The sequence below is a fragment of the Mesoplodon mirus genome (assembly GCF_964341445.2).
Source record: "Mesoplodon mirus genome assembly, chromosome: 7".
NCBI classification, from domain to species: domain Eukaryota; kingdom Metazoa; phylum Chordata; class Mammalia; order Artiodactyla; family Ziphiidae; genus Mesoplodon; species Mesoplodon mirus.
In genome coordinates, this window is record NC_138983.1 from 92,478,183 (window position 1) to 92,497,509 (window position 19,327).

The window sequence follows — 19,327 nt, forward strand, 5'->3', positions numbered from 1 at the left end:
GGTGAGGCTGTTGGTGGGAATGTACACTGGTGCTGCCGCTGTGCAGAACAGTGTGGAGGTTCCTCAAAACACTAAAGCTAGAGCTACCGTAGGACCCAGCAATCCCACTCCTGGGCATATACCCAGAGAAAACCATAATTCAAGAAGACACATGCACCCCAATATGTATAGCAGTACGATTTACAATAGCCAAGACATGGAAGCAACTTAAATGTCCATCGACAGAGGGACGGATAGGGAAGATGTGGTACATATGTGTGATGGAATACTACTCAGCCATAAAAAAGAATGAGATTATGCCATGTGCAGCAACATGGATGGACCTAGAGATTATCATACTAAGTGAAGGATGTCAGACAAAGACAAATACCATATGCTATCACTCCTATGTGGAATCTAAAACAGTGATACGAATGAACTTCTTAACAAAACAGAAACAGACTCACAGACATAGAAAACAAACTTATGGTTACCAAAAGGGAAAGGTGGGGGAGAGGGATAGATCAGGAGGTTGGGGCTAACATATGCACACAACTATATATAAAACAGGAAATCAACAAGGACCTCCTGTAGAGCACAGGGATCTCTACTCAATATTCTGTATTAACCTAGGGAGTTCCCTGGTGGCCCAGAGGTTAGGATTCTGGTCTTTCACGGCCGTGGCCCGGGTTCAATCCCTGGTCAGGGAACTGAGATCCTACAAGCCACACAGCACCACGAAAAAAAAGCAAAATTCGGTAATAACCTAAATGGGAAAACAATCTGAAAAAGAATAGATATCTGTGTCCATATAACTGAATCACTTTGCTGTACACCGGAAACTAACACAACACTGTAAATCAACTATACTCCCAATATAAAATTTAAAAAATGTTTAAAGCGAATTACAAACGAGTGGGGTGAGGGAGAGGAGGATGTCTTCTCAGACATCGTCTTCCTGGACTACCACGCCAAATTCCTAACCTTATCTGGGTCTCCCGACTTCCACTCTTACTGAATCCCCACCCCATCCATTTATGCAGCAGCCAAAATCAATTGTTCCCCTTTCAGTGCAAACTGGATCAGGACACCTCTCATTCACTGCTTTCCCACTGCACTTGGCAAACATCTGAACTTCTTCAGACCCATGGTTTTATTTCCTTCTCACTCACTGTGTACTGTCCACACTGGCTTTGGGGTCTAGGAAGGAAGTTTTGACACAGGCTACCACACAGATGACATGCGAAGACATTAAGCTAAGTGGATAAGTCAGATACAAATGGACAAATGTTACATGATTCCACTTCTGTGAGGTCCCCAGACGGGTCAAATTCATAGAGACAGAAAGTGGAGTGGTGGGTGTCAGGGGCTGGGAGGGGGATGGGGAGTCTGTGTTTAATCGGGACAGAGTTTCACTTGGACAGGATGAAAACATTCTGGAGATGGATGGTCGGGATGGTTGCACAACAATGAGAATTCTTGTTTTTTTTCCTTAAGATTTTTGTTTTACTTATTTTCGGCTGCATTGGGTCTTCGTTGCTGTGCGCAGGCTTTCTCTAGTTGCGGCGAGCGGGGGCTACTCTTCGGTGCAGTGTGCAGGCTTCTCATTGAGGTGGCTTCTCTTTGCGGCAGAGCATGGGCCCTAGGCGCATGGGCTCAGTAGTTGTGGCTCACGGGCTGAGGAGTTATGGCTTGCAGGCTCAGTAGTTGTGGCGCATGGGCGTTAGGTGCTCCGCGGTATGTGGGATCTTCCCGGACCAGGGCTCGAACCTGTGTCCCCTGCATCGGCAGGCGGATTCTTGACCACTGTGCCACCAGGGAAACCCAAGAAAAAAAGCAAGACTCAGACCCAAAGGGGAGGAGTGGAAGTACGAGTTGGGAGGTTCAGAAGAAGCTTCCAGTGACACTGCATGACCCTGAGTTGGCTATTTTCTTCTCTGCATCTCGGCTACCATATACTTCCTACCCTCATAGAAAAATAACCTGTCTGGAATTGGAAATTTTTCCATTTAGTCTTTTTGTGCATGTGACATTTTTATTCAGAAAAATAATCTGTGTTGAACTGGAGTTTTTTCCATTTAGTATTTTGTACATGTGACATTTTTATTCAGGTAGTGAAATCTCTGGGTCAACAGTGATACCACATTCTCACGATTTTGATAAGTAGACTAGAACTTCTTAACTGGAATCAAGGGGCAGGCTTTGGACAATCCATGGACTTTGTGACATCCAAAGGTGCCCTGTGTGTGTGTGTGTGTGTGTGTGTGTGTGTGTGTGTGTGTGTGTAGACACCCTTTGAAGGGTGCGTGAGCACCTGTAGTTTTCTATGATTTTAGCTTCTCCAAATGGCTCTTGGACTCAAAGGTGCCTGAGGGGAGCGGACGTGTACTCCCCCACTACAGAATTCTGAACGCAGTGTCAGTAAACATTCAGCCAAAGAGCTTTGCCAAATGGCGTATTTTAACATAACTTTTTAATCCAGTGAGTCGATGTACCTGGGATCTTTTTTTACATACTTATCTCACTCTTTATTTATTTTTTTTTGGGGGGGGGTACGCGGGCCTCTCACGGTTGTGGCCTCTCCCGTTGCGGAGCACAGGCTCCGGACGCGCAGGCTCAGCGGCCATGGCTCATGGGCCCAGCCACTCCGCGGCATGTGGGATCTTCCTGAACCGGGGTACCAACCCGTGTCCCCTGCATCGGCAGGTGGACTCTCAACCACTGCACCACCACGGAAGCCATTATCTCACTCTTATAAGGCTGAAACGTTGCTGCTTCCCCTAAGTTTCCTTGTCCCTCTCCCCACTCTCCCACCAGGCCGTGGAAGAGGAATGGGAGGGAGGGGGAGAGTCCAGCAGGGAGAGGACAGTGCACCTGCTGGGAAGCGGTAAAGAGGGGTCCAGGGTGGGAGGGAGGGAGACACAAGAGGGAGGGGATATGGGAACAGGTGTATATGTATAACTGATTCGCTTTGTTATAAAGCAGAAACTAATACGCCATTGTGAATCAATTGTACTCCAATAAACTTGTAAAAAAAATTAGAACTACCATATGACACAGCATTTTCACTCCTGGATATATATCGAAAAAAATAAAACCAAAAAACATTAATTTGAAAAGATATATGCACCCTAATGTTCACGGCAGCATTATTTACAATTGACAACATATGGAAGAAAGCTAAGTGTTTATTAAGAGATGAATGGGTAAGGAAGATGTGATATATATACATACAATGGAATACTACTTAGCTAAAAAAAATTTTTTTTGAATTGAAATTGTATCAAGTATCTTTTCCGACCACAATGCTATGAGACTAGACATCAATTACAGGAAAAGAGCTGTAAAAAAATACAAACACATGGAGGCTAAACAATACACTACTTAATAACGAAGTGATCACTGAAGAAATCAAAGAGGAAATTAAAAAATACCTAGAAACAAATGACAATGGAGACATGACGACCCAAAACCTATGGGATGCAGCAAAAGCGGTTCTAAGAGGGAAGTTTATAGCAATACAATCCCACCTTAAGAAACAAGAAACATCTCGAATAAACAACCTAATCTTGCACCTAAAGCAATTAGAGAAAGAAGAACAAAAACATCCCAAAGTTAGCAGAAGGAAAGAAATCATAAAGATCAGATCAGAAATAAATGAAAAAGAAATGAAGGAAACGATAGCAAAGATCAGTAAAACTAAAAGCTGGTTCTTTGAGAAGATAAACAAAATTGATAAACCATTAGCCAGACTCATCAAGAAAAAAAGGGAGAAGACTCAAATCAATAGAATTAGAAATGAAAAAGGAGAAGTAACAACTGACACTGCAGAAATACAAAAGATCAGGAGAGATTACTACAAGCAACTCTATGCCAATAAAATGGACAACCTGGAAGAAACGGACAAATTCTTAGAAATGCACAACCTGCCAAAACTGAATCAGGAAGAAATAGAAAATATGAACAGACCAATCACAAGCACTGAAATTGAAACTGTGATAAAAAATCTTCCAACAAACAAAAGCCCAGGACCAGATGGCTTCACAGGCGAATTCTATCAAGCATTTAGAGAAGAGCTAACACCTATCCTTCTGAAACTCTTCCAAAATATAGCAGAGGGAGGAACACTCCCAAACTCATTCCACGAGGCCACCATCACCTTGATACCGAAACCAGACAAGGATGTCACAAAGAAAGAAAACTACAGGCCAATATCACTGATGAACATAGATGCAAAAATCCTCAACAAAATACTAGCAAACAGAATCCAACAGCACATTAAAAGGATCATACACCATGATCAAATGGGGTTTATTCCAGGAATGCAAGGATTCTTCAATATACATAAATCAATCAATGTGATAACCATATTAACAAATTGAAGGAGAAAAACCATATGATCATCTCAATAGATGCAGAGAAAGCTTTCGACAAAATTCAACACCCATTTATGATAAAAACCCTGCAGAAAGTAGGCAAAGAGGGAACTTTCCTCAACATAATAAAGGCCATATATGACAAACCCACAGCCAGCATCATCCTCAATGGTGAAAAACTGAAACCATTTCCACTAAGATCAGGAACAAGACAAGGTTGCCCACTCTCACCACTCTTATTCAACATAGTTTTGGAAGTTTTAGCCACAGCAATCAGAGAAGAAAAGGAAATAAAAGGAATCCAAATCGGAAAAGAAGTAAAGCTGTCACTGTTTGCAGATGACATGATACTATATATAGAGAATCCTAAAGAGGCTACCAGAAAACTACTAGAGCTAATCAATGAATTTGGTAGAGCTGCATGATACAAAATTAATGCACAGAAATCTCTGGCATTCCTATATACTCATGATGAAAAAGCTGAAAGTGAAATCAAGGAAACACTCCCATTTACCATTGCAACAAAAAGAATAAAATATCTAGGAATAAACCTACCTAAGGAGACAAAAGACCTGTATGCAGAAAATTATAAGACACTGATGAAAGAAATTAAAGATGATACAAATAGATGGAGAGATGTACCATGTTCTTGGATTGGAAGAATCAACGTTGTGAAAATGACTCTACTACCCAAAGCAATCTACAGATTCAATGCAATCCCTATCAAACTACCACTGGCATTTTTCACAGAACTAGAACAAAAAATTTCACAATTTGTATGGAAACACAAAAGACCCCGAATAGCCAAAGCAATCTTGAGAACGAAAAATGGAGCTGGAGGAATCAGGCTCCCTGACTTCAGACTATACTACAAAGATACAGTAATCAAGACAGTATGGTACGGGCACAAAAACAGAAAGATAGATCAATGGAACAGGATAGAAAGCCCAGAGATAAACCCACGCACATATGCTCACCTTATCTTTGATAAAGGAGGCAGGAATGTACAGTGGAGAAAGGACAGTCTCTTCAATAAGTGGTGCTGGGAAAACTGGACAGGGACATGTAAAAGTATGAGATTCGATCACTCCCTAACACCATACACAAAAATAAGCTCAAAATGGATTAAAGACCTAAATGTAAGGCCAGACACTATCAAACTCTTAGAGGAAAACACAGGCAGAACACTCTATGACATAAATCACAGCAAGATCCTTTTGGACCCACCTCCTAGAGAAATGGAAATAAAGACAAAAATAAACACATGGGACCTAATGAAACTTCAAAGCTTTTGCACAGCAAAGGAAACCATAAACAAGACCAAAAGACAACCCTCAGAATGGGAGAAAATATTTGCAAATGAAGCAACTGACAAAGGATTAATCTCCAAAATTCATAAGCAGCTCATGCAGCTCAATAACAAAAAAACAAACAACCCAATCCAAAAATGGGCAGAAGACCTAAATAGACATTTCTCCACAGAAGATATACAGACTGCCAACAAACACATGAAAGGATGCTCAACATCTTTACTCAGTAGAGAAATACAAATCAAAACTACAATGAGATATCATCTCACACCAGTCAGAATGGCCATCATCAAAAAATCTAGAAACAATAAATGCTGGAGAGGGTGTGGAAAAAAGGGAACACTCTTGCACTGCTGGTGGGAATGTGAATTGGTACAGCCACTATGGAGAACGGTATGGAGGTTCCTTAAAAAACTACAAATAGAACTACCATATGACCCAGCAATCCCACTACTGGGCATATACCCTGAGAAAACCATAATTCAAAAAGAGACATGTACCAAAATGTTCATAGCAGCCCTATTTACAATAGCCCGGAGATGGAAACAACCTAAGTGTCCATCATCGGATGAATGGGTAAAGAAGATGTGGCACATATATACAATGGAATATTACTCAGCCATAAAAAGAAACGAAATTGAGCTATTTGTAATGAGGTGGATGGACCTAGAGCCTGTCATACAGAGTGAAGTAAGTCAGAAAGAGAAAGACAAATACTGTATGCTGACACATACATATGGAATTTAAGAAAAAAAAATGTCATGAAGAACATAGGGGTAAGACAGGAATAAAGACACAGACCTACTAGAGAATGGACTTGAGGATATGGGGAGGGGGAAGGGTAAGCTGTGACAAAGTGAAAGAGCGGCATGGACATATATACACTACCAAACGTAAGGTAGATAGCTAGTGGGAAGCAGCCGCATAGCACAGGGAGATCAGCTCGGTGCTTTGTGACTGCCTGGAGGGGTGGGATAGGGAGGGTGGGAGGGAGACGCAAAAGGGAGGGGATATGCGAACATATGTATATGTATAACTGATTAAATTTGTTATAAAGCAAAAAAAAATTAAAAATAAAGATGAAGAAAAAAAAAAAGAATAAAATTTTGCCATTTATGACAAAAAAAAAGAGGGGTCCGGATACCTTGAGGGGGGTTTTGGAGGATGGGCAGAGGTTGGGTCAGTGGCAGGAGATACCATCTACCCCTGATCTCTGGGACAAGTGCACGCATAGGTCTGACAGTTACTCGTGCTTTCCTTCAAACTGGTTTCCTTCAAACTCCGATGATGACATCAGAGGCTTCCGACCTTCCCGATTGGATGGACCAGACTCCTTGGTGCTTGGCAGCAGTAGTAGACAACAGAATCTCGCCAGAGCTTCTCTCCACTGACAGTTGCCCCGCAGCTTGGAGAAGGGACGACCACTTGTGTTTAGCCCAAGTCCAGAAGAAGAGTTGGGACAAAGCAGAGTCTAGGCTTCGAGGAAGGGAAGAGTCTGGGAGACATCATGGACAATCGTCAACCGACTTCCCAGGCTGAGGAGCTGAATTCCCAGTCCAGCTCTTCAGGGTACCCCCTGGAGTTGACTGTCTATGAAGAAAGCCCAGGACCGTCAGGTGAGGGAGCTGGCATGAGAAGGAATTTCAGAGATTTGACCAGTAAGGAGGAAAGGGTACAGAGGTCGGGAAGGAGCACCTGCATAAGGTGCCTATGAAAGAAAGGAGACATTCAGAAAGCCAGGGATTGAGGGAGGAGAGCACAGGAGCTGGGGACACGGAACACCTGGGGAGCGAGAAACAGGGTTAGGAGATGAGATCCAAGGATGAGAGAAGGGGAGAGAGGAAACAAGGGGAGGGTTCTTTTTTTTTATTCCTGGTGGGAGAAATTATCTACCATGAGAAAGAGTTTCGAGGACGGGAAGCTGGACAAATGACAAAAAGAGTCAGGGGAGGGATAGGTAGATGTGGACAGAGAAAGATGGAAAGATGACTTGGGGCAAGGTCAGCGGTCTGTGAGACTGGAAAGCACGGGGGTGCTTCGGGGGGGGGGAGGCGGAGTCGGGGTGGGGTTGGGTGGTCACCAGTGGCTGAATTCCCAAGACGAGAGCGTCATACTGTAGTCTCTTCTCCTTCGTCAGCTCCCTGGGCTGGTTGCAGCCCCCCGCCTCAGCGCCCCGGCTGTAAGAGGAAGAGGTCAGTGGCGTTCAGAGCGGAGGTGGAGGGCAACACGGCCGCTGAGGCCCAGGACACCTGGGTCGTGGAGTTGCTGAGTGGGCTCAAGATGAAGCTGAAGCGACAGCGGGTGTCTTCAGTGCTGCCTGAGCACCACGAGGCCGACACCTGGGTCGTGGAGTCGCTGAGTGGGTTCAAGATGAAGCTGAAGCGACAGCGGGTGTCTTCAGTGCTGCCTGAGCACCACGAGGCCGACACCTGGGTCGTGGAGTTGCTGAGTGGGTTCAAGATGAAGCTGAAGCGACAGCGGGTGTCTTCAGTGCTGCCTGAGCACCACGAGGCCGACACCTGGGTCATGGAGTCGTTCAGTGGGCTCAAGATGAAGCTGAAGCGACAGCGGGTGTCTTCAGTGCTGCCTGAGCACCACAAGGTCTTCAAGTGGATGCTTGGTAAGGACCCACCGCCCTGCCCAGCAACCTCCAATCCTATACTTGAAAAACAAACAAACCAAAACTTCCCATGACTACACTTTCCCAGTGGAAAAGAATTCCCTGCTACTTGGTGCGCTCTCCGTCCCTGGCGGACTGTCTACGGATACAGGATACGGGGGACACATAAAAGATACAGGATGAGGTTAGACTTAGAAATGATACAAGACTAGGTTAGATTTAGAAATGATACAGGATTAGGTTCGCTTGGTTTCAACTGTACCCGAGACTCTAGCTCTTACTGGCCTTTTGAATCTTACTGGCATGTTCGGGGTGGGGGGAGGAGGGGCTGACAAGCCATCTTCACCCCCTGACATGACTGTCAATTGAGACATGGGCTGAGAGTATCTTGATGCCCTCTGCAGGTACGTGAATGCATGATGAAGGGGCATCACTCCCTGTCACTCGGCCCCCCCAGAAGGGGAGTCACCCCCTTTCCTCCCACAGTGAATGGTCTTCCCTCCCCTCTTTCCGTCAGCTTCACCCTGGGCCACATCTTGGCATTTCCCCAGGGGGGCGCGGTTCACCCTCTTGGCTCTGGAATGCTCCCACGACAGCCCTGTTCCCACTGGCAACATCTGCCCTTTTTTCACAGAGGATCCCGTCGTTAAGAAATTCCTCGCCTGGGACAAAAACCTGGAAGTATCTGACAAGGTAAGTCACCCACTGAGATGGATTCCTGCTCCAGCGCCTGTTCTAGGTGGGCGCGCTGGGTGCTTTCTACACCCACGTTTCCACTCCCCTCCTAACCTCATGCCTTGTCAACACTTCCCTCCAGGGGCCTCGAGGTCCCCTCTGGGATCTGAGCCCCAGGAGTGCCCCTTTGGTGGTTGCTGCCTAAGTCCCCTCTCCTCTCAGCTCCTGGGGACTCGCCTTGGCTCCGGTTCATCGAACACCGTCCTGTGCCCGCGGCCCTAAGTCCACGCCCTCAATCCCAAAGCCTCCCATCCTTGGAGCGCCGCCAACTCTGACCTTCTGTCCTCTCCCCTTCCCCAAACAATCAGGCTCACCCCACACGGGGGTCTCTCCTCCAAGTGGCACCACCCATTCCTCGTCCCCTGCTCCCTTCTCCCTCCCACTCTTTCTCCTCTTCCAGGATGTGACCTCTCTCCTACGTTTTTTCCCCTCTTTCCATCAGTATCTCCTGTCGATGGTGATAGCGTATGTCAGCCGGGCCGGGCTCCTCTCCTGGCAATTCCAGAGAATCCATTTCTTCATAGCTCTGTGAGTACCTTGCTCCATCCCCGCCATCAATATTCAACACCCTGGGAGGGCAGAGGGAGAGACGAGGGGCTCTGACCTTTCATCTATTTTTTTAAACCCCTTTGTACTGACTCTAGGTGTGAAAATGACAGGATTACGGTACCGTGGTTTCTTTTTCAAACCATGTTCTGTTTTTTATAGCATTCATTGTCAAAACAAACTACCCTAATGTCAATTAAAACACTGAAAGAAACAAAGCAAAACGCGAAACTTTCCTAAGAGGAGAGGAAGAAAGAACTGACACCATCCTGCCCCCGAGTAACAGACTTGAGACGTTTCCGGTTCGAATTCTCCGGTCTCGGGTCTTCCGACATCAGCACCAAGTGTGATTATCTTCCGTTTCTGCATTCCCACGACAAATGCCACAATCGGGGCCCGTATCACATAGCGCGGATTTGGTGTCAAATGCTCCCCACTGATGTTTCTTCCAAGTCTCCCAAGCCAGTTGGCTCTATTTGCCTGAACATCCTTCCAAAACACAGGTCTGACCGCTTCACACAATTGCATTGGCTAATGACATGCCAAATCAAGGCCAGAGTTCTGCGTTGGGATTTAACTCTCTCTGCAATCTCCAGCACACCGTCCTGATACTTTATTCCTGTGTTTCACTGCTCCTTCCAAATACCCTGCCCTCTAAGTTTCTATTGAGCTTTCTATCCAGGTATCTTTGCCATACATTGATCTGAAGAAAACGACCTTATCCTTAAAGTGGGTTCAAACACCAAAACCTTCACGATGCCCGACCTCCCTAACTTCTGCATCCCAGAGGCACTTTAGTTCAAATTGTATTATAATGGGATGCTTTGCATTATAGTCATTTCTTATCTCCCCCCTTCCCAGGTCCCACTAGACTAGACACCATGTGGAAGGCAGGTCTCGTCAAAATGTCAATGCATTCCCAAAACACTCAGCACAATTCTTTTCATTGGGCAAATGTTTGTTACTGTGAGACTTCTAGGTAATCAGTATTGCATTTGGCCATGAGATAAAATGTTCATTCATTCATTCATTCATTCATTCATCTAACAAACCTTATAAAGTACACCCTACATGCTGGGGAATATGAGGTGGTGGGAACAGAGATTCACAAAAGGCTGTTGAATTCATGCATCAATATGAACCAAGCCCTAAATGTGTCATTTGCTAGGAGAGGGATGAATGCAGAAACAGATCAGATCAGCTCCTGCCCTCAGGAACTGTACATGTACCTACAACATAGGAAGAGAGGTGTGTGCACATAAAACAAGTTGAAGGGAACGGGGGGTTTGGATCGTGTCCTCATCATCAAGGTGTGAGAGGCACCCTTCCAAAGGTCCTGCCTGGCAGTGGCTCCTTGATGACTGGGCGGCTCCCGGTGACGCTGGGCAGGGCTGGGTGGGTCGTGTGAGGATGCTCAGCCTGCCTCTTTTCTGGGAAGCTGATCTCAAGTGGAGGCCCTTCCTGTCCTGATGACAGCGACCTGATGTCTTTCCCCAGCTATGTGGCCAGCGACATGGAAGAGAACAACCAGGCCCCCAAGCAGGCCATCGTTTCGTTCCTCTATGGAAAGAACGGCTCGCAGCATGCCTTGTTCCACAAACTGCGTTCCCAGTTCATCCGTTCCATGGGCTGGAAGACATGGGTCACTCGGCAAGAGTGCGAGCAGGTGGGTGGGCTGTGGCGGTCTCGGGGAGGGGGAGGGACAGAGAGGAGGTGGGGATCATGGGGGACTCGGTTTGGGACTTGGGGACAGACGAGAAAGAACCGGAGGCGGGGCAACGGGAGGCAGCGGCATCCTCATTGCCAGGGGCTGTTTGTCTTTCCAGATCCAGGCTTTTGATCCAGAGCTCTGGGTGTGGGGAAGAGATCGCGCCCTCTTGCCCCAGAGGCCCCAGGACCACGCAGGCCTGAGGTCATCGGCCTGCGCAAAGGTAGGTCTGCGTGCGCAAAGGTGCGGGTGGAATGACGTGTTGTCTACTGAGGAAATCGGAGGAATCCCACTGCTGGACCCACATCACCTCTCACGCTGTGAAGGGGGCCAGCCAGGCACACAGCCACGTGCCGACTCTGCGCCAGCCACGGACTGACAGCCACACACAGACACCAGCACCGCGAGGCCCGTGGGCACCAGACCTCGGGGAAACCAGTTTGTCCCAGACGCATGGGTCTCACTGAAGTTATTTCACCCAAAGCAATTGGGTCCAAATAACAGCTTTGACGAGATGGTGATTCTTTTCCATATACTGTGTTTCCAGTTTCTCTTTTTCATTCATTTTTGGCCTTACATCCCTCAGGGTTATGGGTTCTAGCATTTATCTACAACAAAGTACATGTCTACAAACAGGATATTAGATAGAACAGCCCACACGTTCAATAAGAAAAGATGAATTATGACTAGCTTTATATTCCTCCAAATTTACTTTCAAATTGCCTATGGCCAGATCACCTGTGACTCTTTATTCCCCCTGACTCACCACTTCTGGACCAATGATTCCTCTAGTACAATTCACCTTTTCCCCCTCACGTTTATGGTCAAGGGGGTTTATCACAACGACTGAAGGTTAAGGAATGCCATCTTCAGCATGGCTTATTACAATTGACACATTAGAGTTCTAGATGCGGGCAGAGGATTGAGCAAACATTTGGTTTAAATCTTGCAAACTAGCTGTCTTCGTCCATTCAACCTGCCCTACTACAGACCGCGTTGCTTAGAAACAACACAGCACGGTCTCTTTTACAAGGGCAATAATCTCATTCATGAGGGCTCTACCCCATGACCTAATAACCTCCCAAAGACCCCACCTCCTAATACCAGCACCTTAGGGGTTAAGATTTTAAGATTTCAACATAAGAATTTTGGGGGACACAAACATTCAGCACATAACACTAACCAAGTTTAGAGCTGAGTATTATTTAAACATTAGGACCCAGGGACTTCCCTGTTGGCACAGTGGTTAAGAAACCGCCTGCCAATGCAGGGCACACAGGTTTGAGCGCTGGTCCGGGAAGACCCCACATGCCGCGGAGCAACTAAGCCCGTGTGCCACAACTACTGCGCCTGCGCTCTAGAGCCCACGAGCCACAACTACTGAGCCTGCGTTCTAGAGCCCGCAAGCCGCAACTACTCAGCCTGTGCGCCTAGAGCCCGTGCTCCGCAACAAGAGAAGCCGTCAGGAGAAGCAACGGAGAGTAGTCCTCGCTCACCACAACTAGAGAAAGCCCACACACAGCAACAGAGACCCAATGCAGCCAAAAATAAAAGAAAGAAAATAAGTAAATAAATGAAAACTTAATAATAACATAGACATTAGGATGCAGGGTTAGGGTTAGGGATCCGGCCTCAGGTCTCCTGGTCCACGATGTTGACTTGTCAGTGATGTCTGTAGTGTGCTTCCAAGTTCAGAATTTAAGTGGTGCCAAAGGACCAAGGTGAGTTAAGACTAAAGCAGCATTCTCCAAATGCCAGCTCCCTGAGCAGAATCACCTGGAGTCTGGGCTATAAAGCAGATTACTGGGCCTGACCTTGGGTGCATTCAGTAGTTTTTGGAGTCAGGGTCACCAAAGTCCAAGAATCGCACTTGAAAACAATGAATGGTTCAGGACTGGGGTTCAGAATGGAGAATTTGAGATAAAACTCCAGTCATAAATGAGTCTCAATTCTGGTTAGAATTGACTAAGAATGTGAAAACCTTTATATCTGGACAGTTGCCACTTTGAAATCTGACATCCTTGCTCCTTCTCTTACTTCCAGATCACAGAGCCCAGGAGAGATGAGGATGTTCAACAAGAGGTCAATCCGGACACTGACGACAGCCGTGAAGAAGGAAGGGAGAAGCCTCTTGTGCAGATCAGCGAGAAGAAGCCAGCATCTTCTAGAATGAGCGGAGGCCAGTTTTCGTGTTATACTCCTAGGAGCGGGGTGTGCTTCTAGGAGTCTGTGGCAGGACAATAAGAAAACAGGGTTTATTCAGATTCCACCCTTTTGGAAGGCACCACCTCAATTTTCAGATCATTTCATTTCCATCTCCCCTGAGACGAACATTGGAGGTCCCATTTTTTATACACTTGTTTGCCCCAGTCTAGAAGCATTTGAAGGTGGAGTGTAGCGGCTCAGAATAGGAGGGAATAACATTAAAATATATAATTAGAAAAAAAAATATATATATATAATTACAGCCACAGGGTCATGACTCATGACTTAAGTTTCACTGGCTTATTTTGAAAATGTCACCTATAAAATTATTGTATTTTTATATTTTATATCTATATATTTATTTTAAATAGTTTTGAAATAGTCTTCATTTTGAAACATCTTATTACTACAAACTTTTGTGATGAGAACTGTAGCTGTTGTATATTTACACATATATACAATTTTACTCACATTTTCAAGAGAGATTGTTGATTTTATCTATTACATCATATTTCCATTCTACTTATAGCATAGTGGGTATTTCCTCCCAATTCTTGTAAGCATAAATTTGTATTTTTTTAGTTCTCATTATTGAATTGTGGGAATTCAGTCCTAATTTTTTAACTTGCCTCAGCATGTTTGTATGTTATTTTAGATTGTTCAAGAGTACCGTGCGATGCAGCTTTTGGGGAACTACAATAAAGATGAAAGTCTTCTCACAGTCAGGATGTGTGTGGTCATTAGCAGTCGGCTTCGCCTCTTTGCTGTCCAACGAGGTGTTGCTTAATGGCGTTGTGATTATCCAACCACATTTCTTAACTCTGAAAAATAGTCCTCAATTATTTTTCATGTAGAGAAAACTACAGAAGATAAGGCAGGTCTTGCATCATTCAGGACTCCAATACTGAGAGACAACTCTTGGGTAAAAGGAAAGATAGCTTTATTGAGGAAGCCGGCAGTCCAGAAGAGAGGTGGACTCATGTCCCGAAGAACCAACTCTCCCCTCCTGAAGTTTTGCTTGAGGACTATACAGGGAAAAGAGAAAGGGGTTACATGTTGAAGAGAGGGTTACAGGGTGCGTGATCAGCTCACGGTCATTCTTCTGATTGGTCAGTGGTGAGGTAACGGGGACTCAACATCATCAGCCTTCTGGTTCCAACTGGTCTGGGGTCTACGTGCTTGTGGGCAACATGCAGTTAACTTCTTCCACCTGCTGGGGGTTTCAGTCTCTGCCAAACAGCTCCAAGGACGTGGCTCAGAATATTACCCAATAGCCCTTGAGGAGGAACTAAAGGTCCTTGACTTTGTTTAACAGCCAAGAGATGATTATTTTGTCTTGGCTGTTTTTTCGGCCTCGCCACGCAGCTTGCAGGATCTTAGTGCCCTGATCAGGGATCGAAAACAGGCCTCTAGCAGTGGAAGCACAGAATCCTAACCGCTGAAGTGCCAGGGAGTTCCTGACAGTAGACTTTAAAAAAAAAAAAAACCAGACCAAAAGGAACACAGTTTTAAGGAAGCTTAACTTTCTCAGAAATGCAGAAATTTTGTTGTGCATTTATTTTCTTTCTTTTTTTCCCCCAATACATTTATTTATATATTTATTTATTTTTGTCTGCGTTGGGTCTTCCTTGTTGCACGTGGGCTTTCTCTAGTTGCAGTGGAGAGGGGGCGACTCTTCATTGCGGTGCGTCGGCGTCTCCATGCGGTGGCTTCTCTTGTTCCGGAGCATGGGATCTAGGCACGTCGATTCCAGTAGTTGTGGCTCACGGGCTCTAGAGGTTTTTTATGTTTTGCAAGTATTCATCAAATGTTTATTGCTTGAATGAATGACAAATAATTTCTTCCAACAATCTTCAAACTGCTTAACACTATGACAATATTTAGCGTTTCAAATTTCACATGACCTTAGTCTTTCCGTGCTCTAGTTTCTAAAAGCACGTGGGACCTTCCCGGACCAGGGCTTGAACCAGTGTGCCCTGCACTGGCGGGCGGATTCTTCACCAAGGAGCCACCAGGGAAGTCCCTGTGCATTCATTTTCAAAAAAATAATAAGGCCGGATGAATTCAGAACTAGGTGCAGAAACCTCTTCCAGTGAGATACAGAATCTCTGCTGTTTAGGCAGATTTAGAGAACAACTTTTCCAACCACTTATTAAAGAGACCAATACTCCATGAAAAAAATTTATCATTTGTACAGAGAGAAAACCAAACTCCAGCTTTGCATCAATATAATATTTGCTACTAAGAGAACCATAAGCTCTTTTTTGAAAATCTCTGGAATAAACATCAAAACTGAGCTGCCTTCGGCTCAGACAAATAAAATTCCCTTTCTACCCGTCTCCTACAACTTTCTATACTCATTCAGGTTGTGTCCTTCACTATCCTCTTTCCGGTGCTGGAACAATCAGTCATTTTACTTTAGGACCAAACTATTTTTGTTCCTGTTAATAAACAAAACTACATCGCATTATCTTGCATACAAAGTTGTACCTCTCGGTTGCTGGAACCAAGCAGGACCATGCAGGGCCCTTCCATGTCCCCTGCCTCTTGTTTGTAAAATAGCTGCAGTCTCCCAGGCCTCCCCTGAGTCACCAAAGAACAGGTTCAAGCAGTTACTGATTAGGACAACAGCAGTCACAGAATCTTTAGTTCCTCCCGAAGGACATAAGTAACAGTGTCAGACACACATTCCTAACTTGTTTTGCAGATACTAAAACCACTACAAGAGGAGAAAGCTAACTGTATGATGACCAGACTGGAGCTATGACACAAGCTGCTCCATCTTGAGCAGACCTGAACCGATGGCTTACACAATTCCAGGAACTGGCCTCAAGGAAATGGGAACAAACCAACACTGGAATTGAAGATTAACTGTGCCTGAAACAATCAACATGACACTGACCACACCGCTGCATGACCAATTTCAAGAGGATGGTCAGAGCTGACTGTGCTACTCTGCACGGAGCCCCCACCGGCACAGCCCAGAGACTTCCCGTCTGTTCCCTATCAACCCCTTTTCCCTCTCATTGGCAACTGGGAGATGGTATTGGGGACACTAGCCCACCATCTTCCCAGGTTGCCAGCTTCCTGAATAAAGCATCTTTCTTCTTCCACCAACCTTTGTCTCTGGAACACTGACTTCTGAGCGATGAGCAGCTGAACCTGAGTTCTGTTCCAGCCGATAACATCACTATGGGTCAAGTCTCATTCATAGTATATTAATACTAACTTGGAACCAAAGTTACTTCCATTTCACAAAGAAAACTAGGAGTGAATGATCGACAACTGCCCATCACACATCAGCATTTCAGGCTAGCAGAGCTCATGAACACACATAACACAACTTTACACAGCCACAAACATCCCTTACACAACTTATTCAAGTGGCAGAGACAAACACATTCATTAACACACCCACAGACAGAGCCTCTAGGTAACAAGTAAACATATGCAGCAAGAGCATATAACTTGAGATTATGCTTAGTAATCAATGCCTCAGGTTTCTGTCTTGCTTACAAATGACCTCGGTATCCAATGATTATCCAATAAGTAACACAATTTAGTATCAGTTCAAGGGTTTACGTAAACTGAAGATCTGGGAATTTATCGACAAGCTAACACAGTAGAAAACATAGTTACTGTTGAAAGAAAGTCTGTCAGAATAAAAACGAAATGTGGTTAAACACAAACTTACATTTTTCATAACCTTAAACATTAAGTAGAAGTAATATGAGCTTAGTTGATGGGCACACCTATATAAATTTAGGAAGAACACACCCAAGTAGAATTGTTTTAAATGTATGCCTAATACTGATAAATAAGATACGAATAACTTTTTATTAAACCAAAAATATTAAACTAGCTTCATGTGTCAAAGATTTACCTAAATTATGTAAACTTGAAGTCTTTAAATTTCTGAGTTGATTTTTTTTTTTTTTTTTGGCTGCACCGAGGGGCTTGCTGGATCTTAGGTTCCTGACCAGGGACTGAACCTGGACCCTGGCAGTGAAAGCACCGAGTCCTAACCACTGGACCGCTGGGGAATTCCCTGACTTGATTTCAATAAGAATATTTTTCTAGCACATTTAAAGTATTAGAAGTTCTAATTCCTTTCTCTCTGAGAATTTTAGGGATATATAATTTTTATAAGCACATTTGTATCTTTGTAAGCCAATCAGGACAGAAACCCTTTAATTTAACAGACTCTACAATCTACTTTAATAGATCCAGAAGTAGGAAAACATTACATACTCGCACTGTCAGAGGTAAAGACCTCTTTGAATTACAGACACACAGACATACAGAGAAATGGAACTTTTACCTGCAGTTTTAAGTCTTAGACTTGGGTCAGGAATAAACACTCACCAGTCTAGATATTAAAGAGCCGTTCTCATCCCATTGGGCAAGAGATTCTTCATTGATTTGAGCTTGTCAAAGTAGACAAATAGACAAACAGAAAAGACTAAGAAAAGACTAACAAACTAGATCCTCTGTTACCTCTCACCTAACTGAGATTAGTTCTGTAGAAACTTCATCCCTTTAGAGACCATCAAGTCTTCAAACGACAGAGCCAAACTCAGAACCACTGCTGCCACCAATGGGGAACCACTTCGCTGGAATCTGAAAACAAAGGAGAAACACAAAAGTAATAGAAGGGGAAACTAAAGAAACAGAAAGTGAGCCAAGTTCAAAGGCTGCTTGGGTTCACCCCTGGGAGAGGAGACAAGATGTACCTGGGCTTCACTGGCTCATGAAATACACCACTTGTTGCTGGGCTTTTACAGCTTTATTTACGTAGAACTGATATACAAAATCTAGCCCATGTTTAATGTATATAACTTGATGAGTTTGGACATATGCACACACCTGTGATACCATCACCACCATCACGGTAATATACTCATCACTTCCAAAAGGTTCCTTCTATCCCTCTGTGTGTGTGTATGTGCGTTAGAAAGACGTAACACAGCACCAGGTACATGAAAAGGTGCTCAACGTCACTAATCATCTGGGAAATGCAAATCAAAATCATCATGAGATACTACCTCACATCTGTTAGAATGCCTACAATTTTTTTTTTTTTAAAGATGAGAGTTGTCAAGGTGGTAGAGAAATCGTAACCCTTGCATATTGTACGCAGGAATGTAACATTGTGCAGGCACTGTGGAAAACAGTATGGAGTTTTCTCAAAATCTTTTAAATAAAATTTCCATATGATCCAGCAATCCCATTTCTGAGTATACAGGCCCAGCTCAGAGACACTGCAGCTTCAGTTCCAGAACACTGCAATGAAGCCAATACCGCCATAAAGCGAGTCACATGAAATTTCTGGTGTACCCGTGCATGAAAAGCTTCTGTTTACACTATCCTGTAGTCTGTTAAGTGTGCGACAGCCTTGTGTCTAAACAAACAATGTACATACCTTTATTGAAATATACTTTGGGGAAGAGAAATATAGATCAATGGAACAGGATAGAAAGCCCAGAGATAAGCCCACGCACATATGGTCACCTTAGCTTTGATGAAGGAGGCAAGAATATACAATGGAGAAAAGACAGCCTCTTCAATAAGTGGCGCTGGGAAAACTGGACAGCTACCTGTGAAAGAATGAAATGAGAACACTACCTAACACCATACACAAAAATAAACTCAAAATGGATTGAAGACCTAAAGGTAAGGCCAGACACTGTCTAACTCATAGAGGAAAACACAGGCAGAACACTCTATGACATAAATCACAGCAAGATCCTTTTTGACCCACCTCTTAGAGAAATGGAATTAAAAACAAAAATAAACAAATGGGACCTATTCAAACTTAAAAGCTTTTCCACAGGAAAGGAAACCATAA

General features: G+C 44.4%; 2 protein-coding genes across 14 annotated transcripts in view; one reads left to right on the forward strand and one right to left on the reverse strand.

The window, feature by feature from the left end:
• Positions 1–19,327, reverse strand: part of LOC309807661 (uncharacterized protein) — a 150,201-nt gene that overhangs the window by 84,086 nt on the left and 46,788 nt on the right. The window contains exon 4 of one of the 13 annotated variants that reach the window (XM_082627493.1): positions 12,836–13,501. The exons of the other annotated variants lie outside the window; for them this stretch is intronic. Within the exon in view, the coding sequence (XP_082483619.1) occupies positions 13,475–13,501 (27 nt within the window). The 3' untranslated portion in view covers positions 12,836–13,474. Of the gene's footprint in view, positions 1–12,835; positions 13,502–19,327 lie in introns of those variants that run through there. 13 annotated transcript variants of the gene reach the window in all.
• LOC309808055 (speedy protein E4-like) lies at positions 7,173–12,602 on the forward strand (the record flags this gene model as incomplete). Its single annotated transcript, XM_082628061.1, has 6 exons — positions 7,173–7,281; positions 7,803–8,024; positions 8,920–8,978; positions 9,463–9,548; positions 11,064–11,232; positions 11,393–12,602. 6 exons carry the CDS (start codon positions 7,173–7,175, stop codon positions 11,651–11,653), a joined length of 906 nt encoding a protein of 301 aa, XP_082484187.1. The 3' UTR covers positions 11,654–12,602.